This window comes from Maylandia zebra, linkage group LG3 (genome assembly GCF_041146795.1).
Source record: "Maylandia zebra isolate NMK-2024a linkage group LG3, Mzebra_GT3a, whole genome shotgun sequence".
Lineage (NCBI taxonomy): Eukaryota > Metazoa > Chordata > Actinopteri > Cichliformes > Cichlidae > Maylandia > Maylandia zebra.
The window spans coordinates 33,603,743-33,628,153 of NC_135169.1; the positions used below are offsets into that span (position 1 = coordinate 33,603,743).

General features: G+C 39.6%; 1 protein-coding gene and 1 long non-coding RNA gene across 2 annotated transcripts; both read left to right on the forward strand.

Moving 5' to 3' along the window:
* The first annotated feature begins 17,982 nt into the window (after nt 1-17,982).
* LOC143416726 (uncharacterized) lies at nt 17,983-24,107 on the forward strand. The gene is made up of 4 exons (XM_076882213.1): nt 17,983-18,115; nt 18,421-18,685; nt 19,294-19,535; nt 24,067-24,107. The coding sequence occupies exons 1-4, from the start codon at nt 17,983-17,985 to the stop codon at nt 24,105-24,107; spliced, it is 681 nt and encodes a 226-aa protein (XP_076738328.1).
* LOC112436556 (uncharacterized) lies at nt 20,017-20,425 on the forward strand. The gene is made up of 3 exons (XR_013097288.1): nt 20,017-20,107; nt 20,267-20,282; nt 20,362-20,425. It is a non-coding gene; the product is annotated as an uncharacterized LOC112436556 (long non-coding RNA).
* Nucleotides 24,108-24,411: the final 304 nt, after the last annotated feature.

Here is a 24,411-nt window from a genome sequence, read left to right on the forward strand (position 1 = left end):
AGGTGCTGCTGTGCCTTCTTCGCTGTTTTGTTTGTGTGTACTGACCATGTGTGAGCCTCCGCCAGGTGTACACCTAGGAAACAGAAGCTGCTCACTCTCTCCACAGCATCTCCGCTGATGGGGGTGTGTGCTTCTCTGCACCTCCGGAAGTCCACTATCAACTCCTTTCTCTTTGCGATGTTGATGGTAAGATGGTTGGCACCAGGGGGTCAGGGCGCTGACCTCCTCCCTGTAAGCCTTCTCATCACCTTTGGTGATAAGACCCACCACTGTAGTGTCGTCCGCATACTTCACAATGATGTTGGAGTTGCTAGCGGCCGTGCAGCCTCGTCGCGAGGCTACCATACTCAGCACCATACTCAGCACCATCTTGCCATTAGCCATTGTGAATAAATCTCCAACAGTATCACCAGAAAAGCTCCTCCCACACCATCACACCTCCTCCTCAATGTTTCACAGTGGGAAACATGCATGTAGAGCAAAAGGGCCAGGTGCTCGGCATCACCATTTGAGGTGACTACTTCATGAAGCTCATGGAGAGAATGCTGAGAGTGTGCAAAGCAGTAATCAAAGCAAAATATGGCTATTTTTAAGAATCTAAACTATATCTGTGCGTGTGTGTGTGTGTGTGTGTGTCTCTCTCTGTCTGTCTGTCTGTGTGTGTGTGTCTATCTATCTATCTATCTGTTTGTTGCAGTGTTTTTTGTATTTAGTATGCATTCAAATTTTAAAGGTACTGTGGCAATATGAGTTTTCAAAAGTTTTAAATGCATAATTATTAAAAAACGGGAGAGCAGTGGTTAGTACTGTTGCCTCACAGCAAGAAGGTCCTGAATTCAATTCCACCACCTTCCCTGTGGCCTTGCTGCGGAGTTTGCATGTTCTTCTCGTGCTTGCATGGGTTCTCCTTTAGAGGTGTGTATATAGATACACACAAACTTTTGGGTGCAAGTAAACTCAATAGAGATTACACAGAATAAATTGTTATGCCCAAGGGAAGTCTTTTTGTTCCTGTGATCATTTCTCTGTAATTCTCTTTTCTTCATTTGTTACCATTGTGACCTGAAGCAGTTAGCTTTATCATAAAGGTCACCATTGTTTTATACTAAGTCCTGATCTACATTTATTTCTGCTTTTTAAACTGACTCTGGACAGAATCAGATTATTTTGATTGGTAGTATGTAGTGCTCAACAAATAAATCATTATTACATATATCATTATTTCAGTGTTTTAGTAAGTGTTTCACATCATCTGTTAGTTTTTCTTTTGTGTAATCACATGCAGAATTCAGTGTGCATTTGTACATACTTGTACATGCCAAATGAAGACAAAAAAAAATTTATTTGTTTTGAAAAACTAAGAGGGCAAATAAATTTAACTATGAATTTATTTGCCCTCTTAGTTTTTTCTGTTTAAAGATGCAGATCTTTAGTTTTAGTTAACACACGGAGTCATTTCCTGTGTTTGGGTCTCAACCAAACTTAAAACCACACTGTCTTCATGCATGCTCAATCATGTAGGTTAAGAAAACCCCCAAAATTGATTCTGGGTGCAAAGTCACTTGGATGAGTGACAAAACATTTTTCCTATTAAAAATGCTATGTCCAGATGAACAGAATCAACCTATTGTGGTTAAAACCACACAGTAAGTTCAACGAAGGTAGTTGAGCTAAAAAAAACAAAACAAAAACTGAGGCAACTGATTGCCTTGAGTTTTTTAAATTGATGAACTTAAAAACTGAAAGTTATCAGAACTCCAGTATTTTGATTACATTTGACATGTAACTTTTGACTAAAAGAAAAGTAAAATGTTTAATAATTAAATTGAAAAATATTTTGCAACTACAATTTAAAGTTTTCATTCATGTCTCCCATGAGTATGTTTAAATTTAATAAATTTAAAATGAATGAGTACAACAGAGTCCCTTTTTCAGTTTAGCAAGACTCTGTATTTATTGTTCACATATGTAATCCTTTATAAAATAAACAAAAGTCAAAGGTCTGGTTGTTGAAAATTCAAAAACACCAAGCTGCACACAAATCTTTAAAAAATTCAGGCATTACAATTGCCTCAATTGCAGCACATTCGGTTTCTGGCAACATTAGCTGTTCTTGCAAGAGACTGAAACAAGAATTGTGACTTCAAAAGGCAGACGTGCAGCAACATATTTATCTCAAAAAGTTCAGCCATTTCTCTACATGGTCATGTTAGATGAAGATTAACTTCTCTTTGCTCATGTCTTTTACCTAACAATTATTGCTGGCCATTTTCATCAGTTTTGAAATATTCATCAACTCCTTCCTCAGAATTAACTGTAAGACTACGCATAATGTATGTATACAATAGAGAGCACTGTATTAAAAAAAAGGAAAAGAAAAACCCCTCCTCATACACACTCTCTATAGTTTAACTATTAGCTAATGGTGCCACTGAATGAGAATTGCTTTGCTTACATTTCACTAAAACACAACTTCCTCTTTTTCTGCAAAGTAAAACTGTTTTCAGATTATCTGTGGATCAGAGTGCAGCAGGCTAGATGTGATGATGGGGCACTCTTTGCTCTGCATGGCCGGCTTTTTCTGTAAGTACACTTGTTTACAGTTTGAATGGCACTGACTCATTAACAAAAGCCTTACTTTATATTTACTATATATTTATTTAGATTTTCCGAGTTGTATGCCTGACGAGGTTTTATTCATTATTATAGTGCTCGCTACTGTCATCTATGGATATGCTGAAGGTAGGAAACAGTTTTCTTTTGTTGTTATCTCCTATAATACTCTAAATAAGACCCTTCATGTTACTGTGTTTTCTGCACTATAAGGCGCACTTAAAATCCTTTAATTTTCTCAAAAATCGACAGTGCACCTTATAATCCGGTGCACCATATGTATGAATTCTGGTTGTGCTTACTGACAGATTTTATGTGGTACACGGTACAAAAATCTGTCAAAAAATGTTTTAGTCTGACTTTGGTAAGCTACGAAGCCGCACCGCTTGATGGATTGTCGGAGCATTACGGCTGCCATAGTCAGGAGCCTAGCGGAGTAATCTGGGTCCAAAACTCCGTCCTCTTCAGGTCCCAAAGTCAAACAAACACATCTTCAGAGAGTTAAAAACTGCCTAAATTCTTTATTCTTTAATAAAATGAGCAGGGTTGCTGCTTTACCAGGTGTAACAATTAAGTTTAACATCCAGGCATCTATGAAAACAGAATTTATTAAATTTAAGTTAGAAGTTTGCAGGAAGTTAGCTCGATAGTTTCCACTTAAGTATGACATACCATGTTCTGACTGAGAGACTTCTGAAAAAATTAGAACGTACAGCTCTGCTATCACTTCAGACATAAATGAAGACAGGAAACTAAACAACAGTGACTTTTGTGGGGTTACTGAAGTTGGACTAGCTGGTATATAATGATGTGCTATGTGATTGCTAGCGACACAGCTATGTTAGCATAACATAAACACAGTAAAGCTGGAGGATGAACGCCAACTTTTTTACACTCGATAAAAGTTAACGTGAGGTTTCCTGATGGTCAGGGACAAATGCAATCGCATGGCAGGATGCTTTAAACAGACCAAACTTCAGTCAGGAGAACAACTGAGATAATCCATCCACAATACGAGGTTAGTCATTAATATACTGCAACAACACGGGAACAGAGCAGCTGCGTGAGAATTCAACATTAATAAATCGATGGTATGGAAGTAGAGGAAGCAAGAAGAATGAGTTGAGTAAAGTTTGACTTATCTGACCGTTTTGTTTCACTTAATGTGCCTTATAGTCCGAAAAATACGTTACATTTAAAATTTCACTGAATGTATCAGTTAACAATTAAAATGATCATATTAAGAGTGTGACCACTTGAGCAGGTGTTTCACTCAGGTATTACAGAAACTAAACAGAACAATTTCTTTTTATGCATGTTTATCTGATCATCTGAACAAATCACAGTTCTGATTCACAGAGGTGGGAAGTAACAAAGTACAAAACTTAGTTACTATATAATTTTCAGGTATCTGCACTTCATCTATTATTATTATTAGTATTTATTTTTCTGACAACGTTTTACCTTCTATATTTTTTAACAAATATCTGTACTTTCTAGTCCTGACATTTTCAAAACAGACTCATTACTTTAGGGTCAGCCATAGCGTCTCATTTGTGGGGCAACTGTGGCAACGGCAAAGCGGCACGATGTAGAGAGACTTTCCGAATGTGTCACACAAGCTACCATGCTGACTACCCAATTGGCAGCACACTACGAGCATAAAAAGCCAGCGAGTTAAAGGCAGGTTTGAGCAAACAGCAGTTGTTTTTCACGAGACCAGTGAAAACCTCCCAAAACCCAACCGAAGCCTCACTAAGAGCCATACATTTCTTGATTAATTTTCAGACAGGGAGGTTTTCATAGCATTGATGATAATTGCATAAAATGTGCTTAAAAACGAGAATATGGGAACCTGCTACTATACACGACTCAGCAGGGGATGAATTTTGCTTCGTTTTCTGTCACTTTTGGGTGAAATCAAAGAGTTCATGCAATCCAAAGGCGAAGAAACCTCACTATAGGAGGACACTGACTGGACACTTGATCTTGCATTTTTAATGGATATTACTGGGAAACTGATTTATTTAAACTGTGAGCTGCAAGCTAAAGGTAAGACTGTTGCTGACATGATAAGTGCTTTAAATGCATTTAAAAGCCCAGATGAACATTTTCTCTTTGAGTTTACAGAGAAAAAAGGTGATGCACTTTTCCTCTGTGCAGATGGTGCTGAAAGACGATGCTTTTGCATCTGAGACTTTTGACAAAGTTGCAGAAAAGTACACTCAAGTCATAAACAGACTTGGGCGAGAGTTTGAGAACAGGTTTTGTGACCTTGATCAGCTTGAGCCATGTGTGCATTCATTTCCAATCCTTTCATGAACGTGGACACAACACGAATTGCTGAGCAACTAAGTGCAATGTTCAGCTTGGATGCTGGAAATTGAAACTGTAACATTGCAAAATGACCTCCATCTCAAAGCCTATCGGGATGAACCAAACTTTTGGTGCCTTGTTGACACAGAAAAGAACAGTGGTGTATGTGCAGCAGCTATCAAGGATGCCATCCTGTTTGGTTCAAGCTATATTTGGGAATCAGCCTTTTCTGACATGAACTTCATCAAGAACAAACACAGAACACACCTCTCTGTTGCACATGTGCAAGACTCACTCAGAGCTGCAGTGTCAAGTTATACCCCAGATTACAACACACTTGTGAACAGCATGCAGTGTCAGGTTCCCACTAATACATCGGGGAAACCAAACAACCTCTGGTGAATCAGAATCAGAATCAGAATACTTTATTGATCCCTGGGGGAAATTATTTTTTGTTACAGTGCTCCATTTTAAACCAACATTAAGACAAGACAGACAATACGCTAACTAAGAATAGTACAATATATACATATATATATACATACATACATACATAAGTCACTCAAAATAAATAGTTGGAAAAGAAACATGTGTAGCTGTAGCAGCAAACAGTGTGTTAAGTGGATGCGTTGTACAGGGAGATGGCCACAGGCAGGAATGATTTCCTGTGTCGTTCAGTGGTGCTTTTCGGTAATCTCAGTCTCTCACTGAACGTGCTCCTGTGACTGACCAGCATGTCATGGAGTGGGTGGGAGGTGTTATCCAACATCGTCTTTATCTTGGACAGCATCCGCCTCTCCGACACTACCTTGAGGGAGTCCAGCTCCATCCCCACAACATTGCTGGCCTTACGGATCAGTTTATTAAGTCTGTTGGCATCTGCGACCCTCAGCCTGCTCCCCCAGCATGCAACAGCATAGAGGATCGCACTGGCCACCACAGACTCATAGAAAATCCTCAGCATTTTCTGGCAGATGTTGAAGGACCTCAGTCGCCTCAAAAAATAGAGACGACTCTGGCCCTTCCTGTAAAGTGCTGTGGTGTTTTTAGCCCAGTCCAGTTTATTGTCAATGTGTACTCCAAGGTATTTATAGTCCTCCACAATGTCAACACTGACCCCCTGGATTGAAACAGGGGTCAAGTGTTTCCTGGTCTTCCTGAAGTCCACGATCAGTTCCTTGGTCTTTGCCACGTTGAGCTGCAGATGATTCTGCTCACACCACGTGACAAAGGAGTCGACCACAGCCCGGTACTCTGTCTCATCATCCCTGCTGATGCATCCAACCACCGCAGAGTCATCAGAAAACTTCTGAAGATGGCAGGTCTCTGTGCAGTGGCTGAAGTCTGTGGTGTAGAGGGTGAAGAGGAAGGGGGAGAGGACAGTCCCCTGTGGTGCCCCTGTGTTGCTGATCACCTTGTCAGACACACACTGTGGGAGACGTACATATTGTGGTCTTCCTGTCAGGTAATCAACAATCCAGGACACCAGAGAAGCATCCACCTGCATCGCTGCTAACTTATCACCCAGGAGGGTCGGCCTGATGGTGTTGAAAGCACTGGAAAAGTCAAAAAACATGACCCTCACAGTGCTCGCCGGCTGGTCCAGATGGGTGTAGACACGATTGAGCAGGTAGATGATGGCGTCCTCTGTTCCGAGACGAGGCTGATAAGCGAACTGAAGGGGATCCAGATGTGGTCTTACTATGGGTCGCAGCTGGTCCAGGATGAGCCTTTCCAGGGTCTTCATGATGTGGGAGGTCAGTGCCACGGGCCTGTAATCCTGGGGGCCACTGGGACGAGGCGTCTTTGGTACAGGGACGAGGCATGATGTCTTCCACATCACCGGGACCCTCTGCAGACTCAGACTCAGCATAAACAGTTTATGAAAGACTCCACACAGCTGGGGGGCACAGGTCTTGAGGACAAGGGGACTCACTCCGTCTGGTCCAGCAGACTTGCCTGAGTGAAGTCTCCTCATTTGCATCTCAACCTGGTATTGAGTGAAGGTGATGGGTGGGGGAGGGGTGTCAGGAATCTCACAGGAGGCAACATGTGAAGAGAGAGGCTGGCACAGTGGTGTGGCTCTGGATTCCAGGCTGACTGCAGGTGAGGTTGTGGGGGTGGGAGCAGACACTGTGGTGTCGAATCTATTGAAAAACAGATTCAACTCGTCGGCTCTATTCTCACCTCCCTCAGCTCCCCTGCTGTTGGTTGGCCTGAATCCAGTGATGGTCTTCATGCCCCTCCACACCTCTCTCATGCTGTTCTGCTGGAGTTTCCACTCCAGCTTCCTCCTGTAATTGTCCTTAGCCTCTCTGATCTTGTCCTTTAGTAACACCTGGATCTTCCTCACCTCCTCTTTGTTGCCCCCTCTGAAAGCCCTCTTCTTGTTGTTGAGGAGGGCTTTGATGTCCTTAGTCACCCACGGCTTGTTATTTGGGTAACAATGAACAGTCTGAGCTGGAACAATGGAGTCGGTGCAGAAAGTTATGTAGTCTGTGATACACTCAGTAAGCCCATTGATGTCCTCGGCGTGAGGCTCACAGAGTGTTTCCCAGTCGGTCACCTCGAAACAGCCCTGTAGTTCCGCTATTGCCTCCTCTGACCACCTCCTAACAGTCCTGGTGGTCACAGGTTCCCTCCTCACAATTGGCACATAGCGGGGGGTGAGGTGAATCAGGTTATGATCTGACCTACCAAGTGGGGGGAGGGAGGAGGAGCTGTATGCATCCTTGACGTTAGCATACAGTAAGTCTAAAGTTTTCTCTCCCTTGGTGGGACAGTCCACATATTGTTTGAATGTTGGTAGTGTATTGTCCAGTGATACATGGTTGAAGTCACCCGAGATCACAATAAAGGCACTCGGGTGCTGAGTCTGTAGCCGAGCTATGGCAGAGTGGATAGTGTCACATGCAGCTGTGGGGTTAGCAGAGGGGGGAACATAAACAGCCACCAAGATGACGTGAGAGAATTCCCTGGGTAAATAATACGGCCTGAGTCCAACAGCACACAGTTCAGTGTCCGGGCAACAAATCCTTTCTTTGATTGTTATGTTGGCAGGGTTACACCACCGGTTGTTAACTAGAACAGCAAGCCCACAGATGCCACAACACAGAAGAGCTAACTCCTCGGGCCAGGACTCGGCAGTCTATTCACACCCACAGGCCACCGGACACTGTTTCAATGATGAAAATTCAATTCAATTCAATTCAATTTTATTTATATAGCGCCAAATCACAACAAAAGTCGCCTCAAGACGCTTCATAGATAAAGAGAAAAACCCAACAATCATATGACCCTCTATGAGCAAGCACTTTGGCGACAGTGGGAGGGAAAAACTCCCTTTTAACAGGAAGAAACCTCTGGCAGAACCAGGCTCAGGGAGGGGCGGCCATCTGCTGCGACCGGTTGGGGTGAGAGAAGGAAGACAGGATAAAAGACATGCTGTGGAAGAGAGACAGATGTTAATAACAGATATGATTCAATGCAGAGAGGTCTATTAACACATAATGAGTGAGAAAGGTGACTGGAAAGGAAAAACTCAATGCATCATGGGAATCCCCCGGCAGCCTACGTCTATTGCAGCATAACTAAGGGAGGATTCAGGGTCACCTGGTCCAGCCCTAACTATATGCTTTAGCAAAAAGGAAAGTTTTAAGCCTAATCTTGAAAGTAGAGATAGTGTCTGTCTCCCGAATCCAAACTGGAAGCTGGTTCCACAGAAGAGGGGCCTGAAAACTGAAGGCTCTCCCTCCCATTCTACTTTTAAATACTCTAGGAACAACAAGTAGGCCTGCAGAGCGAGAGCGAAGTGCTCTAATAGGGTGATATGGTACTACAAGGTCATTAAGATAAGATGGGGCCTGATTATTTAAGACCTTGTATGTGAGGAGCAGGATTTTGAATTCAATTCTGGATTTAACAGGAAGCCAATGAAGGGAAGCCAAAACAGGAGAAATATGCTCTCTCTTTCTAGTCCCTGTCAGGACTCTTGCTGCAGAATTTTGGATTAGCTGAAGGCTTTTCAGGGAGTTTTTTGGACATCCTGATAATAATGAATTACAGTAGTCCAGCCTGGAAGTAATAAATGCATGAACTAGTTTTTCAGCGTCACTCTGAGACAGGATATTTCTAACTTTAGAGATGTTGCGCAAATGGAAGAAAGCAGTCTTACATATTTGTTTAATATGTGCGTTGAAGGACATATCCTGGTCAAAAATAACTCCAAGGTTCCTCACAGCGTTACTGGAGGCCAAGGTAATGCCATCCAGAGTAAGAATCTGGTTAGATACCATATTTCTAAGCTTTTCAGGGCCGAGTACAATAACCTCAGTTTGATCTGAATTAAGAAGCAGAAAGTTAGCGGCCATCCAGGTCTTTATGTCTTTAAGACATTCCTGCAGTTTAACTAATTGGTGTGTGTTATCTGGCTTCATGGACAGATAGAGCTGGGTGTCATCTGCATAGCAGTGAAAATGTGTGCTATGTCTTCTAATGATGCTGCCTAAGGGAAGCATGTATAATGTAAACAGAATTGGTCATAGGACTGAACCCTGTGGAACTCCATAATTAACCTCAGTGTGTGAAGAGGACTCTCCATTTACATGCACAAATTGGAGTCTATTAGACAGATATGATACAAACCACTGCAGCACAGTACCTGTAATACCTACAGCATGTTCTAATCGCTCTAATATCTATTATGGTCAACAGTATCGAATGCTGCACTGATGTCTAGCAGGACAAGCACAGAGATGAGTCCACTGTCAGAGGCCATAAGAAGATCATTTGTAACCTTCACTAAAGCTGTTTCTGTGCTGTGATGAGCTCTGAAACCTGACTGAAACTCTTCAAATAAACCATTCCTCTGCAGATGATCTGTTAGCTGTTTGACAACTACTCTTTCAAGGATTTTTGATATGAAAGGAAGGTTGGAGATTGGCCTGTAATTAGCTAAGACTGCTGGGTCTAGAGATGGCTTTTTGAGTAAAGGTTTAACTACAGCCACCTTGAAGGCCTGTGGTACATAGCCAATTATTAGATCTACACATCTTGGAGAGGGAGGAACGCTGGTTTGAGTGGGGAGTCAAGGAAGCTATTTATGTGAAAAGGGAAAGATCATCTCTGAATCGAGGAGGGGGCCTAATGGTACATCCCTCACCATCTTAGAATGCTGTGATTGCAGCAATTCTGTGATTCGTACTCATGACCATTGATCAATGGCCTTTGATCATGGCTCAAGAGTTGGGATTTCGCCTTGTAATCGTAAGGTTGCCAGTTCGAGCCCCGGCTTGGACAGTTTCGGTCGTTGTGTCCTTGGGCAAGACACTTCACCCGTTGCCTACTGGTGGTGGTCAGAGGGCCTGGTGGCGCCAGTGTCCGGCAGCCTCGCCTCTGTCAGTGCGACCCAAGGGTGGCTGTGGCTACAATGTAGCTTGCCGTGAATGTGTGTGTGAATGGGTGGATGACTGGATGTGTAAAGCGCTTTGGGATCCTTAGGGACTAGTAAAGCGCTATACAAATAGAGGCCATTTACCATTTACCATGACAGTTTGCATTTCAATGATCAAGGAACTGACCTCCCAGCCCATTGTTCATTTATTGGGCTAGTTTCAGTCATTGTGCAAATGTACTGTTTCTAAGATTGGGGAACCCTGCAGTCAGCTGAGACTGAAGAAGTCACTTGGATGAGTGATGAAACGTTTTTCCCAAGGATTAAGTCATGCTTCCAATTAATTATTTAAAATTTGGATGTATATATCTAATTGTAAAAACACAAAAGTAAATATTAAAAAAACATCATGCTGATCAACAGTGTATTTCAGAGTATTTCTTGAACAATGAGTCTGGCAAAGCAGATTTCACAACAGGATTGACACAACTATTAAGTTCAAATGTAACTTCTCACAAAGCACTGAATCTAATAGTAACTGAACCTTTTGTCATTTGTGTGTTTTTATTTTACTTTCTTAAATATTAACAGTCTCAAACAGGTCTGTTGTGACTCTGTATCCAAACTGGTCTAAGATATACAGAGGAGAGACGATCACTGTCAGATGTGAGATCCATGGAGGAGACACTGAGTGGGATTATGAGTGGGAAACAAACAGCATCATAAAACCTCCAAATCAAAAAAAATACAAGATTATATCTGCTTCATCATCCAACAGTGGAAACTATCGCTGTAAGGGCAGAATGAAAAGTTCACAGAATAAAACAACAGAGTGGAGTGATTCAGTCACACTGACAGTTTCTGACAGTAAGTAGAGTCATAGTTCATTTAACCTGGAAATAGAAACAGTTTGTAAAAATGTTTTTTTTTATTAGTACATGTTGTGATATTTGCTATGTTTACATACATACATAGTCTCACTCTTAAAGTTAATAATAAATATTTGTGAGTCAACATTTTTGTGAAATTGAATTCAGAGTTACGAAACAAAATATTGAGAGAAAATCTTTGTTGAACAGATAAACCCCGTCCTTTCCTCACTGTGTCTCCATCATGGCTGAGTCCTGGCGGCTCAGTAACTCTGAAATGTGCAATTGAACATCCGTTTGCAGGATGGAGCTTCAACTGGTATAAAGCTGTTCCTGATCTGTCAGAGTACTCTTACATTTATGAGCTTCTACCTGATGGCAGAAAGACTGTAGAGAACTCCTACATCATTCATGAACAGATATCCACAGCAGGATATGTGTGCAGAGCTGGAAGAGGAGACGCAGAATATCACACTTATTACAGTCAACCAAAGTTTGTCTGGTCTGCAGGTCAGTTTGTTTCTCTCTGTCCTTCCAATAAGCTGATGTTAGGTCATCATTTTAATTCACCAAAATTTAGACCATTAAAATCTCATCTCCATGATGACCATTGACATCTGTGTACATTAAAACTCCTCAAAAGAATAACGGAATATTTTCCTTTCTCTCTGTGATCAAATCAAACTGAATTTCCTTGTTTCCTTTTCTCATTTCTCAGTTTTATTTAACGTAATAACATGAAAAACAAAAGACAAATGTGAGATTTTAAATGTTTTCTCTTTGAATACTTTTACTTTGATATTTAAACTCATGTTACTGTACTGATTATTTTTACTTAGTGCACAGACAAGATTTACACAGTTAAGACTCTTTGTTTAGTGCTCAGGTAGGTGTTCATATAAAAAAGTCAAATATAGTTAATAAAGAAACAAAGATGTCAGCAGGCAGGTTAACAGCTCTGACAAATACAAGACAAACACTGACTACAGATGGACCCTAGAAGAAGACGTCACAAATAACAGCTGCTGTTATTGTTCATTTAAAATATACTTCAAAGGTTTTTAGTTTTGGTCCTGCTGCTGCAAAATATCTCACTGTAGAAGGAATCTGTGAAACAGACAATATCACAGAATTATGACAGAAACATTACAGCAAATGACTGAAGTGTGTTAGAGATAATTATAAGAAAAAGAGATTGAATTAAAATATTTTATCTCCAGGAGGAGGTAGATTCCATGTGTCTGTATCTGTTTTATTTTATTTTTTTTGTGTGTGAGAAAAGCAAACGTATCAGGGTTCTGAAGTTTTCCCTGTGCTTTAATAAAGTTTTATGCTGCTAAAAACACATGTTATGATGATGTAGATGCTAATTAATATTAATAATGATTTAGTGTCCAGCCTAAAAGACCCAGGTCAGTTAGTTTAACTGAGCTGTGTACATTTTAATTGCCCTGCAGAAAGAATGCTTTTATTTTTATATTTTGAAATTTTTAACACAATTTAATGTCATTTTTTATATTATTTAACTTTCAGTGTGATAAATAATGTCATGAAAGCCTTGTAATAAACATGATCTACACTGTTAAAAAAAATATCTTAAAAAAACAGTAATATTCCGGCAGCTGGGGCGCCAAAATACTACCGTAAAATAAAAGTAAATAACTTTCTCATGAAAATACAGTTATTTTCAGTAATGAAAATAGAGTTTATTGCGCTAATTTGACATGGGATTCTGCCTTTTCCAAGTGCTTTTAGACATCAAATTAGGAACATTTTAACGTGATCAAATAATGAAATTACCTATAAACAAGGTCAATGAATGTGGCAATATGAATCATAATACGTAAATGTACAGAAATATACCGTTAACAGTTGGTTTAAATAATAATGTATGCCCTGGGACAGACTGACAGAGGCGAGGCTGCCATATCGCACCATCGGCCCCTCTGGCCATCACCAGTAGGTGAAGAGTCTTGAACACGGACACAATACCGAGAGTGTCCGCGCCGGGGCTCGAACCGGCAATCTTCTGATCACAAGGGAAACTGCCAACTCTTGAGCCACAATCGCCCTAAATAGCAATGATAATAATACTTATGTGATGTAACACAAGCTTATAGGGATCGTGTTATATACTTTTCCATAGCATTACATTTGAATTCAACGGTTCAATCTTTCAAATAACGGACAGATATTTGTGACATCATGATACATTTGTGAATGTATTTTAACAATCTAAATATGCATATGTACAGACAGATACATTTAATGATCATGAAAATTATGTTTTATTACATTACAGTGAGTTAATGTTAATTTACATTTGAAATGTGAAATCACAGTCTATTTACGTAACTTTAATGATATTCTAGAAGAACAGAACAAAACTGTAAAATGCACAGTAAAATACTTTTATATTAGGATTTTTTCCTACAACAACCTTGTGGTTGTTAGTTCACATTCATTGGCCGATGCTTAGCGTCATGTTATTATGTGTCCCAACATCCAATGGCATATCACATTGTTTTCATGACCACACCCTCACCCCAGGTGCAGAGGCCTATTTCTGTTCAGGAATGTTGTGAATACTTTGAGATTTATTTTAATTGCAATTCCTACCTCTACATTTATTTTTAAAAATATATGATTAGCACAGTGTGGCCGTGCAATATTTTATATGTTTTTTTCAGTTTTTATTTTCATTAATTATATTTTCACTTGTTACCTCTGAATTACTGAATCAGACCTAGATGACATGAAATTTTCAGCAAAATTATAATTCAAATATTTTCGATCATTTTATATATTTTTCCATAGTATTACATTTGAATTTAACAGATCATTCTCTCACTTAATAGATAAATATTTGTGAAATTATGATACATTTCTGAATGTATTTTTACAATCTAAATATGCATATGTACAAAAAAATATATTTAAAAAACAAGTAAAATGTGTTTTACTATATTTACAGTGATGTTATGTTATTTTACCTTTGACATGTAAAATCACAGTCTACTTATGTAAATTTAATGATATTCTAGAAAGACAGTACAGTGTAGTACACCCCATGCCACTGTGCAGACGCACCTGTTTATTGCAGGTATCGGTGTCACAGAAAGTGACATGAAGGTGTCATGTTGGGCTGTGTGGCAGACAGGATGTAGGACCCAATTGCAGGACTCACAAGATAGAAAGAACTTAAAGCAGCAGCATTTATTGCTGTGAGACTTTCCATAAAAAGTCAACTTCACAAAAAACAAACCAAAACTTCAAACTAGAAAACTAGAAACTAAACTGGACACTTGAATCTAGAAACTAAGAAACACAAACTAGGAAAACAAATCAAAACTGGGAACTAGAATTTCTTCAGGACCACAGAGGGAAAACACACAGCATAGTGAGGGTACAATCAGCAAGCAAAACTAAGGGCTTCAATACATACTGGAGCAATCGGGGAATGGGAGACAGGAGGGAAACACAGCATGGAACAATCAAAGCTAACGTGACAAGAGGACGCAATCCAGATCCACTGCACAAAGGATAGGGACTATCAAAATAGAACAGGAAGCACACGACAGGCATAGAGACACCGAGTTGACACTGAACATGGGGACACAGGAACAAAATCTCAGAACAACGATCCAGAGAGCTAAAAATACTGAGACAGCTAACCATGATGAAATCAAAGATCAAAAATAGAACAAAACTCAAAACACTGAGTGACCGACCCAGGACCATGACAGAAGGATGTCAGTCAGCCATCAGCCTGATTTAAACGTCAGACTACCGTAACATCTCATCTGCATCTTTTAATGTAACTTCTGAACGCTCAATTGTCCCAAAAAGTTGATTTTGTTAATCTGTACTTAGCAAACATTTTGTCACTCATCCAAGTGAATTCTTCGGTCAGCTGGCCGCAGATTTCACCGACCTTAAACAGTACATTAGTATAATGACTGAAACTAGCACTGGGGTGGAACTACAGGGGTACCATGGGGTGGTACAGTCCCGATCAAAAGTTTAAGACCACTTGAAAAATGGCAAAAAAAAATCATATTTTGCATGGTTGGATCTTAACAAGGTTCCAAGTAGAGCTTCAGTACGCAAAAAAAAAAAAAAAAAAAAAAGTTTTTTGAGGATGCAATTTATTGAAAGCAACACTTAAACTGAAACAGGCTGTTTTGTACAGAGTGACAATCTCCCGCTCCCTTCTCCCGTCACTTAACAAGACCCAGATATACTTAAACTATTCCACTTGGGGCATGAATTCTTATTTCCACCCCTTCACACTCGGCTGTGAACTGTTCCAGTGGTGATGTGTCGGTCGCGAACGAAACGGCTCTTAGAGCCGGATCTTTAAGGTGAATGATGCAAGCCGTGTTTTTTTTAATCTTTCTCTCATCCTCTCACTCTCGCACTTTTTTCCCCCACTTCGCTCTGCACTTGAGCCTTGTGCTTGCGCTGAGCAGAGGGGGGAGGGGCGGTAGTTACACTCGCAGTAGCACAGGAACAGAGACGGAAGGAAAGAGAGAGAAAGAGAGCCAGGGACAACAACAAGAGACTAGTGATGTGCGATACCACTGATTTCCTTTCCGATCCGATACCTAGTAAAATTCAGGGTGGTATCGACGATACTGATCCGATACGATACTCTGCACAAAAACTTAATGTTTCATTGTATATCATAATACAATATATAATTGTATTATGTAGTTGTAATAATAATATAATAGTATAGCTTCATAATGATTACAGGACATCAGAATACTTGTTCATATTGCTTAAAAATGCAGAATTATGACATAGAAATAAAAAACTTGAAATTGTGCACTATTTGAACATGTTGCCGGCCTGCAGCACTAAAGGACTCCACGAGAGACGTCTGTCTCGCCCTAGCAGCACCTGTCCCTCTTCTCTTCAGTTCGCCTCAACATAAGCTCATCATATTCTGTGATATGATTTACTCTGAGGTGTTTGACGAGGTTATCTTGCCAAATGTATCGCAAACCGCGTCTTGGCTGTTTTTGGAGGTAAAATACGTCCGCACATGACTATTTACGCTCAGCCATTGTTGTGATCGCACATGCCAGGGGCTGTGACACATTTATACAGCTGTATAGCCACTGTGCACGAGAAAATGCTAACTTCCTGTTTTAAGACTGGATGTAGAGTTGTACATTTCCTGTAGCTTTATTTTGCGGTCAATCACTACTGTGAAGGTGGACACCAAAATCGTGTCCAAAATATGAAAACAGAAAGATCACTTTATGTTACAAAGAGCAGAAGGTGGGAACACTCACCATTGCTGTGTCATAAAAAATAAATGATCAATTCTGATGTTTGAAGAGTGTAGATCAATTGGATATTTACATCACTCAACACAAGCAGAACTGCATTACAAAATCAAAAGACACATCGACCACATTCAGAAGCACATCTCTGTATAGTGACAGTTCTTATGATTTAAACAATCAAATGTTCAGCATTCAAACTACAGGTTAACAATAGCCAAAGCCAGATGTTTCCCCCCGTTATGTCAATATCAGGTAGTCAAGTACAGCATTTCAAGAAACCTTGAAAAAAAGCCACAGGATATTAAAAAATACATGAATGATTGCTGGTAAGGGTCTCTATATATTAGTATTTACGAAAGGTATGTTGTGACTTATCTTCACAATTACAGCGGTCCCTCGCTATAACACGGTTCACCTTCAGCGGCCTCACTGTTTCGCAGATTCTTTTAGTGCAATTTTGCATGCTTTTTTTTAAAAGCACATTTATTCACTCCACATAAAATGTAATAAATAAATGTAATACATTTTCTCGTTTGGCTCTCGGCGAAGGCAGTCACACTTTTTCTCCTCTCCTCTCCCTTATCTTCCCTGCTTAGCTTCTTATGTCCTTGTCTTGTGTTTTTACTTTTCCCTGGAACACTCTCTCACAGTCTGTTTCTAAACCTAAAAGAGAATTATGGATATGATCAACTGGTCTCTGAATGCTATTGACACCCTTTTCTCAACGAGAAGTCTGGGCTCGGGTGAGCCTGTGTTGAAGATATCTACCTATTCGGAACCATGATAACAGGGTTCTTGCTGATTGGAGCTGGCTTGGCCCTGACTTATCGAAGAATTAAGGAAGTGGAACCGGCTGTTCAAACCCCCACAAGGCTGCCCGCTGGGATTGAAACGATGGGAAGAGGCGTGAGTTTCTCAAATGGGCTCATTGAGTGCAGCACGGATAAGATCTTGGAGAAGCTTAAGGCTGCCGTTAATACTCCGAATAAGATCTCTGAGTGCAAACTGGATTACATCTTGGAGGGCTCGCTTGGAATAACACCTCCAAGCGCAAATTGGAGTACATCTTGGAGAAGCTCACTGTGGTCGTGAGTTCTCAGAACCTGCTCTTTGAGCAAAAAGAACGACAACATCATGGAACGTAAGTTTGGATAACATCATAGAGAAGCTCACGGCTCTCCAACGGGAGATTGAGAGACCAGTGATGGACTGTTAGAACAGCTTTGAAATTCATATGAGTTGTTCGCACTAAAGTAAAAACCACCATCACTTCATGCGGATACCTCTTTGGCACCAGCTGCGGTCTCAAGGCTGGAGCTGAAAAAAAAACCACCCTGATAATATACTGTGTTTAGACTGTTCCTCCCATTCTAAGCAAGGCCACCTGGGTTGGCTGGAAGACTGTTTACTTAGCCCTGCAGGGCGAAGGACACTGTCTCAGCTGAACTCTGGACACTGTTACGCCCCCCCCCCCCCCCCCCCCCCCCCCCCCATCATGGTGGAGGCAAAGGTAGGAAGGAGACAGCAACACTGGACTCAGGTTGAACTAAACAACCTGAAGAGCTGGTTGGGAGCCAAAAGAGCTGGTTCTCTAAAGATATCTGGAATTCCCATCACTACGTTCCAGTGTGAGCTTGGCGGCCACCAACCAATGTAGCCAACAGAATAACATTATTTGTGAAAAGCAGAGATGAGATTCTGAGACCAACCAAGTGAAAGCCTTCTGCCACTTGACTACACCTAGAAATTCTGTCCTTAAAAATTACAAACAGAATTATTGACAAAGGGCTGCACCCACCAGAAACAAGACTCATTGAATTATTACCTGATCTTGAGAAAAAATAAAAATAAAAAAGTAAAGGAATACTTTCATTATCATATTTTGAATCCTAACATCTGTGAGCTTTGTCTCTTCACTGCATGTTGTTTTCAGATGTTCATTCAGCAGCGTCTCTCACAGTGAGTCCTGACAGAGTGCAACACTTCACCTCTGACTCTGTCTCACTGACCTGTGATGGAAATTCCACTGAGTGGAGAGTGAGGAAGACCTCTGAGGAGAGCATACCGTACTCTCGCTGTGGGAGACTGGCTGAATTCACATGTAACATCAACACATCAGTGTCATATACTGCAGTGTACTGGTGTGAGTCTGCATCAGGAGAGTTCAGCAGTGCAGTCAACATCACTGTACAAAGTATGTTATTATACATTTACTACTTGGATCTGAACGATTTAGATGTCACATGAACATTTGTGCCAGCTTTGCTGAATGTGAAGTAATTATTTGTGGCAAAACAAACAAAAATTAAAATCTGAGACAATTTTAGGCACCAAAAGCATCAAAATATTCATGATTGTTGGTCTCATTTCACTCGATCTTTTCATAATTCAGTTTGTCAAAATTTGAAGACAACAAAGGTGTTTATATTTTCTCTCTTCTATTTAAACTACTAAAAAGCTCAATTGTCATCAAAGTGTTATTCTTAAAGATCATAATGTAAAAATGTGCCGTTGTATCAAAGGTTGTGCTGTGTGTGAGTTCTCCTCAGTGCAGAACCAGTCAGGGAGTTCAGAGCAGCAAACTTTCTTTATTTTACTTGCACTGTTCACAGCTCCATGAACTATTGTGCCCCACCTCTCCTCCTGCAACTATTTTGAAACTACACGTCACTTCTACAGTTGTCACATGTAAAATAGTGCATGTATAATATAGTACGACTCTTATTATTGTATGTCAGCTTTTCTAAAAGTGTGCACCAGCTGGTCTGACTGAAACAATTGTGTGTGATTGTGTCACAGATGATGGTAATGGTCCTATCCTGGTGAGTCCTGTTCATCCTGTGACTGAGGGAGCTTCTGTTAGTCTGAGCTGCAGTTTGAAAACACAAAAAATACTTTCCAATGTGTTTTTCTATCACAATGACAAACTTCTTCAAAATGATCCCCGAGGGGAGCTGAAGATCTCTGCAGTGTCAAAGTCTGATGAAGGTTTCTACAAGTGTCAGTACTCAGGAAGAGAGTCAGCACAGAGCTGGATGTCAGTTAAAGGTGAGCAGGATCAAAACATTTGATGTGTTTCTGTAAATGTCTTATGAAGATTCTCAGTCATCCAGGTCATTGTAGTCTAAGGAGCTTGGAAAGAAAAGCGTTTGTACTTCTTTAAGTTGCTTGAAAACGTTTCACCTCTCCTCCGGGAAGGTTCTTCAGTTCTAGGGTCAAATTGTGGTGAGTCCCAGATTTAAGGTCTGTGGAAGAATCCCCCCCAAGAGGGACATGGAACCTTCATTGATCCTCTACCTAATCACATGAGCCAAAGTGTGAAAATGGATGTAGGTCCATTAGGATGATTTCTGTAAAGGATTTTCATTATCATAAGGAACATTAGATCTAATCTCTTTTAACTTTTGAAGTCTCCTGGATCTATTTTGTGAGAATATTTATAAAATATCCAATATAATTATATTTTATTAATACTTTATTGTCATTAGTCATTACAGTAACTGTGTCTGGAGCTGACAGCTCTTCATTTCCTCCTGTGTGGTTGATGGTTGGACTGGTTTGTGGAGTCTCTCTCATTATTATTCTCCTGCTCTTGTTGTATCGCTGCAGACAGTCCAAGTGTAAGAGCCTCTTCTTTTCATGCTGTATTAGAGAGTTTATTTACTACATACACTTTAATTATTCACACATATACATGTATTCTGATCTCATGACACTAAATATCAGTGGAACAATTTATACATGACAAACATGTGTAATAACATTTGTCTCTTTCACAGATTCCTGCTTCACCAGGTTGGTAAAATACTTTTTATTATTATTTTAAACAAACATCAGTTACTTTTGAGTTTATTGTGTTTATTTCCTGTTTTAGGTCGATCCAGTCTGAGAGTCACAGTCCGGGCTCCTCCACAAATCATGGAGTCAACCAGAATGAAACTCATGAATACAACTCTCCTCATTCTGGTCAGCATTTAAACCGATCTTCATTATCATGATTAATATTGACTTTTATTAAACCTTCATTGACAGTAACAATTCTTAGGTTCAGTTTGTGTTCAGCAGTTTTTCAAAGAACATTTAAAGATCTTACAGTCCTGGTTTTGACTCACACAGTGTTTCTGTTTTTGCTCTGATCTTTAGTGTAACTGTAATAAAATGATTAATGTGACCCTGGCTTCTGTTTTTCTTTAGGTACTGATGACATCTATGATTCAGTCACACAAGTGAACAGAAATGGTACAGTATATGTGCTGAAAAGAATAGAGCAGTTAGAGATGAAATTTATTTTTTTTAATGAAACTAATTCCATTTGATATGTTTTTACATCCTGTAAATAAAAATATGAACATTTCAAGAGCAGATGAATACGAGAATGTCACCTCCTCTCTTATTGAGTTTAAAGAGCTTGAAACAAACAGTGATCATAGAGTGATCAGAATTTTTTTCAGTATTAATTTCTTTTTGGATTCATTTGATCATTTTAACAGGGGAGTATGATGAACCCGAGGGGAGTGCTTTTTACATTAATGTGCAGATGTGAGCTGAAGGTACAGTCACAATATTTTCATTCAGTGTTTGTTCTGAAATGTGTTATTTCATTATGTTGCAGGTAATTAAAGGTCAATATGGAGTTTAGTTATTCACTTACCAAACTTAGCTACTACACACTACCACTACACATCACCAGAGTTGAATCTTATACATATAAGGCCATTCAGAATTTAGTGAAGGTTTGTATTCTTCGTAAAGTCAAAGTCAAAGTCAAAGTCAACTTTATTTGTCGATTCTGCCACATGTACAGGACATATAGAGAATAGAAATTGCGTTACTCTCAATCCCTAGATAAATAGCAAATGAACATTTGAATATATTTAAATATAAAAGTGATTAAAAATGCAAGTAAAATAATTAAAAAGTAAAAATTTAAATAAATACAATTTTACATATAACAAGAAAGCTATACAAGCAGTAAGCAGAATGATATGATAATTTCATTCTATATGTGACAAATTAAAGAGTTTTGTCATGTTTTTACTCGGAAGTAATGTTCTTGCCATCATCTGGAAAGTTTTCTTACACCTTCTATATACCTGAGGTATATTTGTTTAACATGAATTGCAAAAACCCACCCTATTGTTGGTTTTTGCCAGGCCTGGCCTTTCTCATGTATGAAAACATACATGAGAAAGCACAACTATTATTTAATTATTTTCTTCTTAATTCAGTCACGCTATATAGTGTATTTAGTGAGATGGCAAAAACAGTTAAACACCAAACAAATGAAAAATAAAAACATATTTATCATTCTTTGCAAGCTAGATATTTACTGTATTTACAAGCCAAAGTAATTTATTACAGGCACTATTAGTATCACTGTTTGAATAACTTATATTGTCAGATATATCTGACAACACATTGTAGTGATCTCAGAGTGCCACTGCACTAAAAACCATATATTAGTCTGGACCAAAGACAAGTGGATAATAAAACTGTATTTTACTTTAATTACTTCCTTCAATAATATACATGTGAACGTGTCACTCACAAATTTCTGATTAAACTGAACAAAGCATGAGGTCATCTCTGTCTGACAGTCAGTTTCATTTAGTCGAGTAACAGCATTGCAGTACAAAACACACCATAGCTTTAAGTATCCCAGGTGAAGGTAATGAACACCAAAAAAGGGGAGAGGTATTAATGAGTTTTTTTTACTGATACAGAAGAAAATAGAGAAGTGTTTCAGCTTCACATGTTTTACACAAAAAAAATCGTCACAACACAAAACACATTACAAATGATAAGTTATGTGTCTGTCTGAGGCCAGATGTTTACATGAAAGTAAAACCAGATGATTTCCTCCTCCACACAGAGTGTGTCTGCACCTTCTAAACAAATCCTGTAAGGATACAGGTAACTTTACACTCTCTGTAAAGATTCAATCACACAAAACAGAACTTTGCGTTACCTCAAGGGCAGACGATGCTTTTACAATAAACGTTATTGTTCTCCGACAGGAAGTCACAGGTGGGACAGGCATGAGGGGCAGCCAGTGAGCCAACACACATCCTTAAAGCTGATATCCACCAGCTTCTCATGTATGCACCCAGCATTTCCTCAGTCACCTGAGCTCAGAGCTGGATTCTTCATTCCCTCCAACATAAATATAAACCCCCTTTTTCCTCACCACAGAACATCTACAGCTGGGACTCTGTAGTGATAAGTAAAAAATAACAAGTTTAATATGTATTCATGTTGTTGTGTATAAAACAAGTTCATTTACGAAATGTATGCAATTATATTTGTGACTTAAGAACTTTTGACTGATGAACATTTGGTTTTCACACCAACAGTTCTGCTTGGTAATGGATTTTTTGCATGTTTTCCATCCTTTGGCTTCCAGTTTTACCGATTTGCTTTGAGTCAAAATGTCTGATTTGTGCTCTCTCAACCACCCCAAATTAATGCTTTTATTAAATTCATCAAACTATTTTTAATCGCACTCTAGTTACAGCTCACTTTACATTCAGCTCACAGTTATAACAGTTATCACTGGCTCAACTGTTAATTTACAATTATCAGTTCTTTGGGTTTTTTCGCCTGTCCCGTTTGGTAATTTAGCAATCAGACTTGTTGTCTGAAAGCCAGGAAAGATGCCAAGCTGATTTATTTTATTTTATTTTATTTTAAGTTATTACAACTTGGACAGAGAATTATACTGAAAGGGAGAAAGAGAAAGAAAGAAAGGGAGAAAGAAAACAGAGGGGAAGGGGGGACAGTAAAAGAAGACACTGAGAAAATCCGTTGGATCACCTGTTAAAAGAAGAAAAGAGAAAACAAACAACAAGAGAACAACACAATATAGAGACAACAACCTAGATATGTGCAAGTAACAGTAAATACTAAATATTGAATGTTATTCAGCAGCACGCAGGACTGACTGCACAATGTGTTCTATGGTCGCAGCCAAGGAAGATATAGTTTGTGTATGTGAGCACCTGTGGTCATGAGCGCACTTGAGTTCAAAAGGTTTCTCCATGTAACGATCTGCTAGTGCAATTGACCCTGGTACTTACAACTCTAAGGATGTTTTCACCTGTCTGACTGCTCCAGGCAAAGAAGAGGGGCTCCAGAATTCAAGCTTGAGAAACGACGGCTACCTGGATTGCACAGTACCATCAGACAATAACAACATAAGCAACAAACAGTCATTTTTTAAAGAACATGAAACTTTAATTTGTTTGGTGTGGTGAGAATAGGGCACGACGGGACCACAGTTCATCATTCAGAGCCATCTTTATTTACACTCACCACAACAACACCACACACACCTGAGTCCCCGTATTTTAACTCGGCGGGCGTGATTACGGATGCCGTGCAGGTGCGTCCGCCCTCCCTGCACTGCACCGCAGACCACGCCCCACCACATTTGGATTGCCAGAATGAGGATAGAACTGTACGAAACCCTCTTTTAAAGCCCAATGGTCTCCAGATTATGTCAGTTCACTCTCCCTCTCTAGAATGATTAACACTCACAAACATAATGCAATTTACAATGTTCCCAAGAAGATATTCCCAGTTTCTACTAGTCAGTCCCAACAAAATGTCCTTTTGATATGACAACATATAGTCTCTTCTTTGAACGTGTAACTGTAGTGAACAGGAGATGACTGTGGGGTCCCAATCTCTTAATCTGACTGGAGGTACAGCATCAGGAGTTAGCCAGGTGCCAGATACCAGGTCTCTCTTGGAAATTAGATTTTTACCTGGATAAATAAAGGACTAAAAAAAATCAAGTCTCAAGTTCACAACCAGTGTTGGTCAAGTTACTTGAAAAAAGTAATCAATAACTAATTACTGATTACTCCCCCCCAAAAGTAATCCCGTTACTTACTGATTACTTATTTTCAAAAGTAATTAATTA

Coding starts and splice junctions, on each gene's coding strand:
- LOC143416726 (XM_076882213.1), top strand. CDS start 17,983: ATGGTGGAGGCAAAGGTAGGAAGGAGACAGCAACACTGGACTCAGGTT. Junction 18,116..18,420: donor TCCCATCACTACGTTCCAGT/GTGAGCTTGGCG, acceptor TGTTGTTTTCAG/ATGTTCATTCAGCAGCGTCT. Junction 19,536..24,066: donor GAGCTGGATGTCAGTTAAAG/GTGAGCAGGATC, acceptor AGATATTCCCAG/TTTCTACTAGTCAGTCCCAA.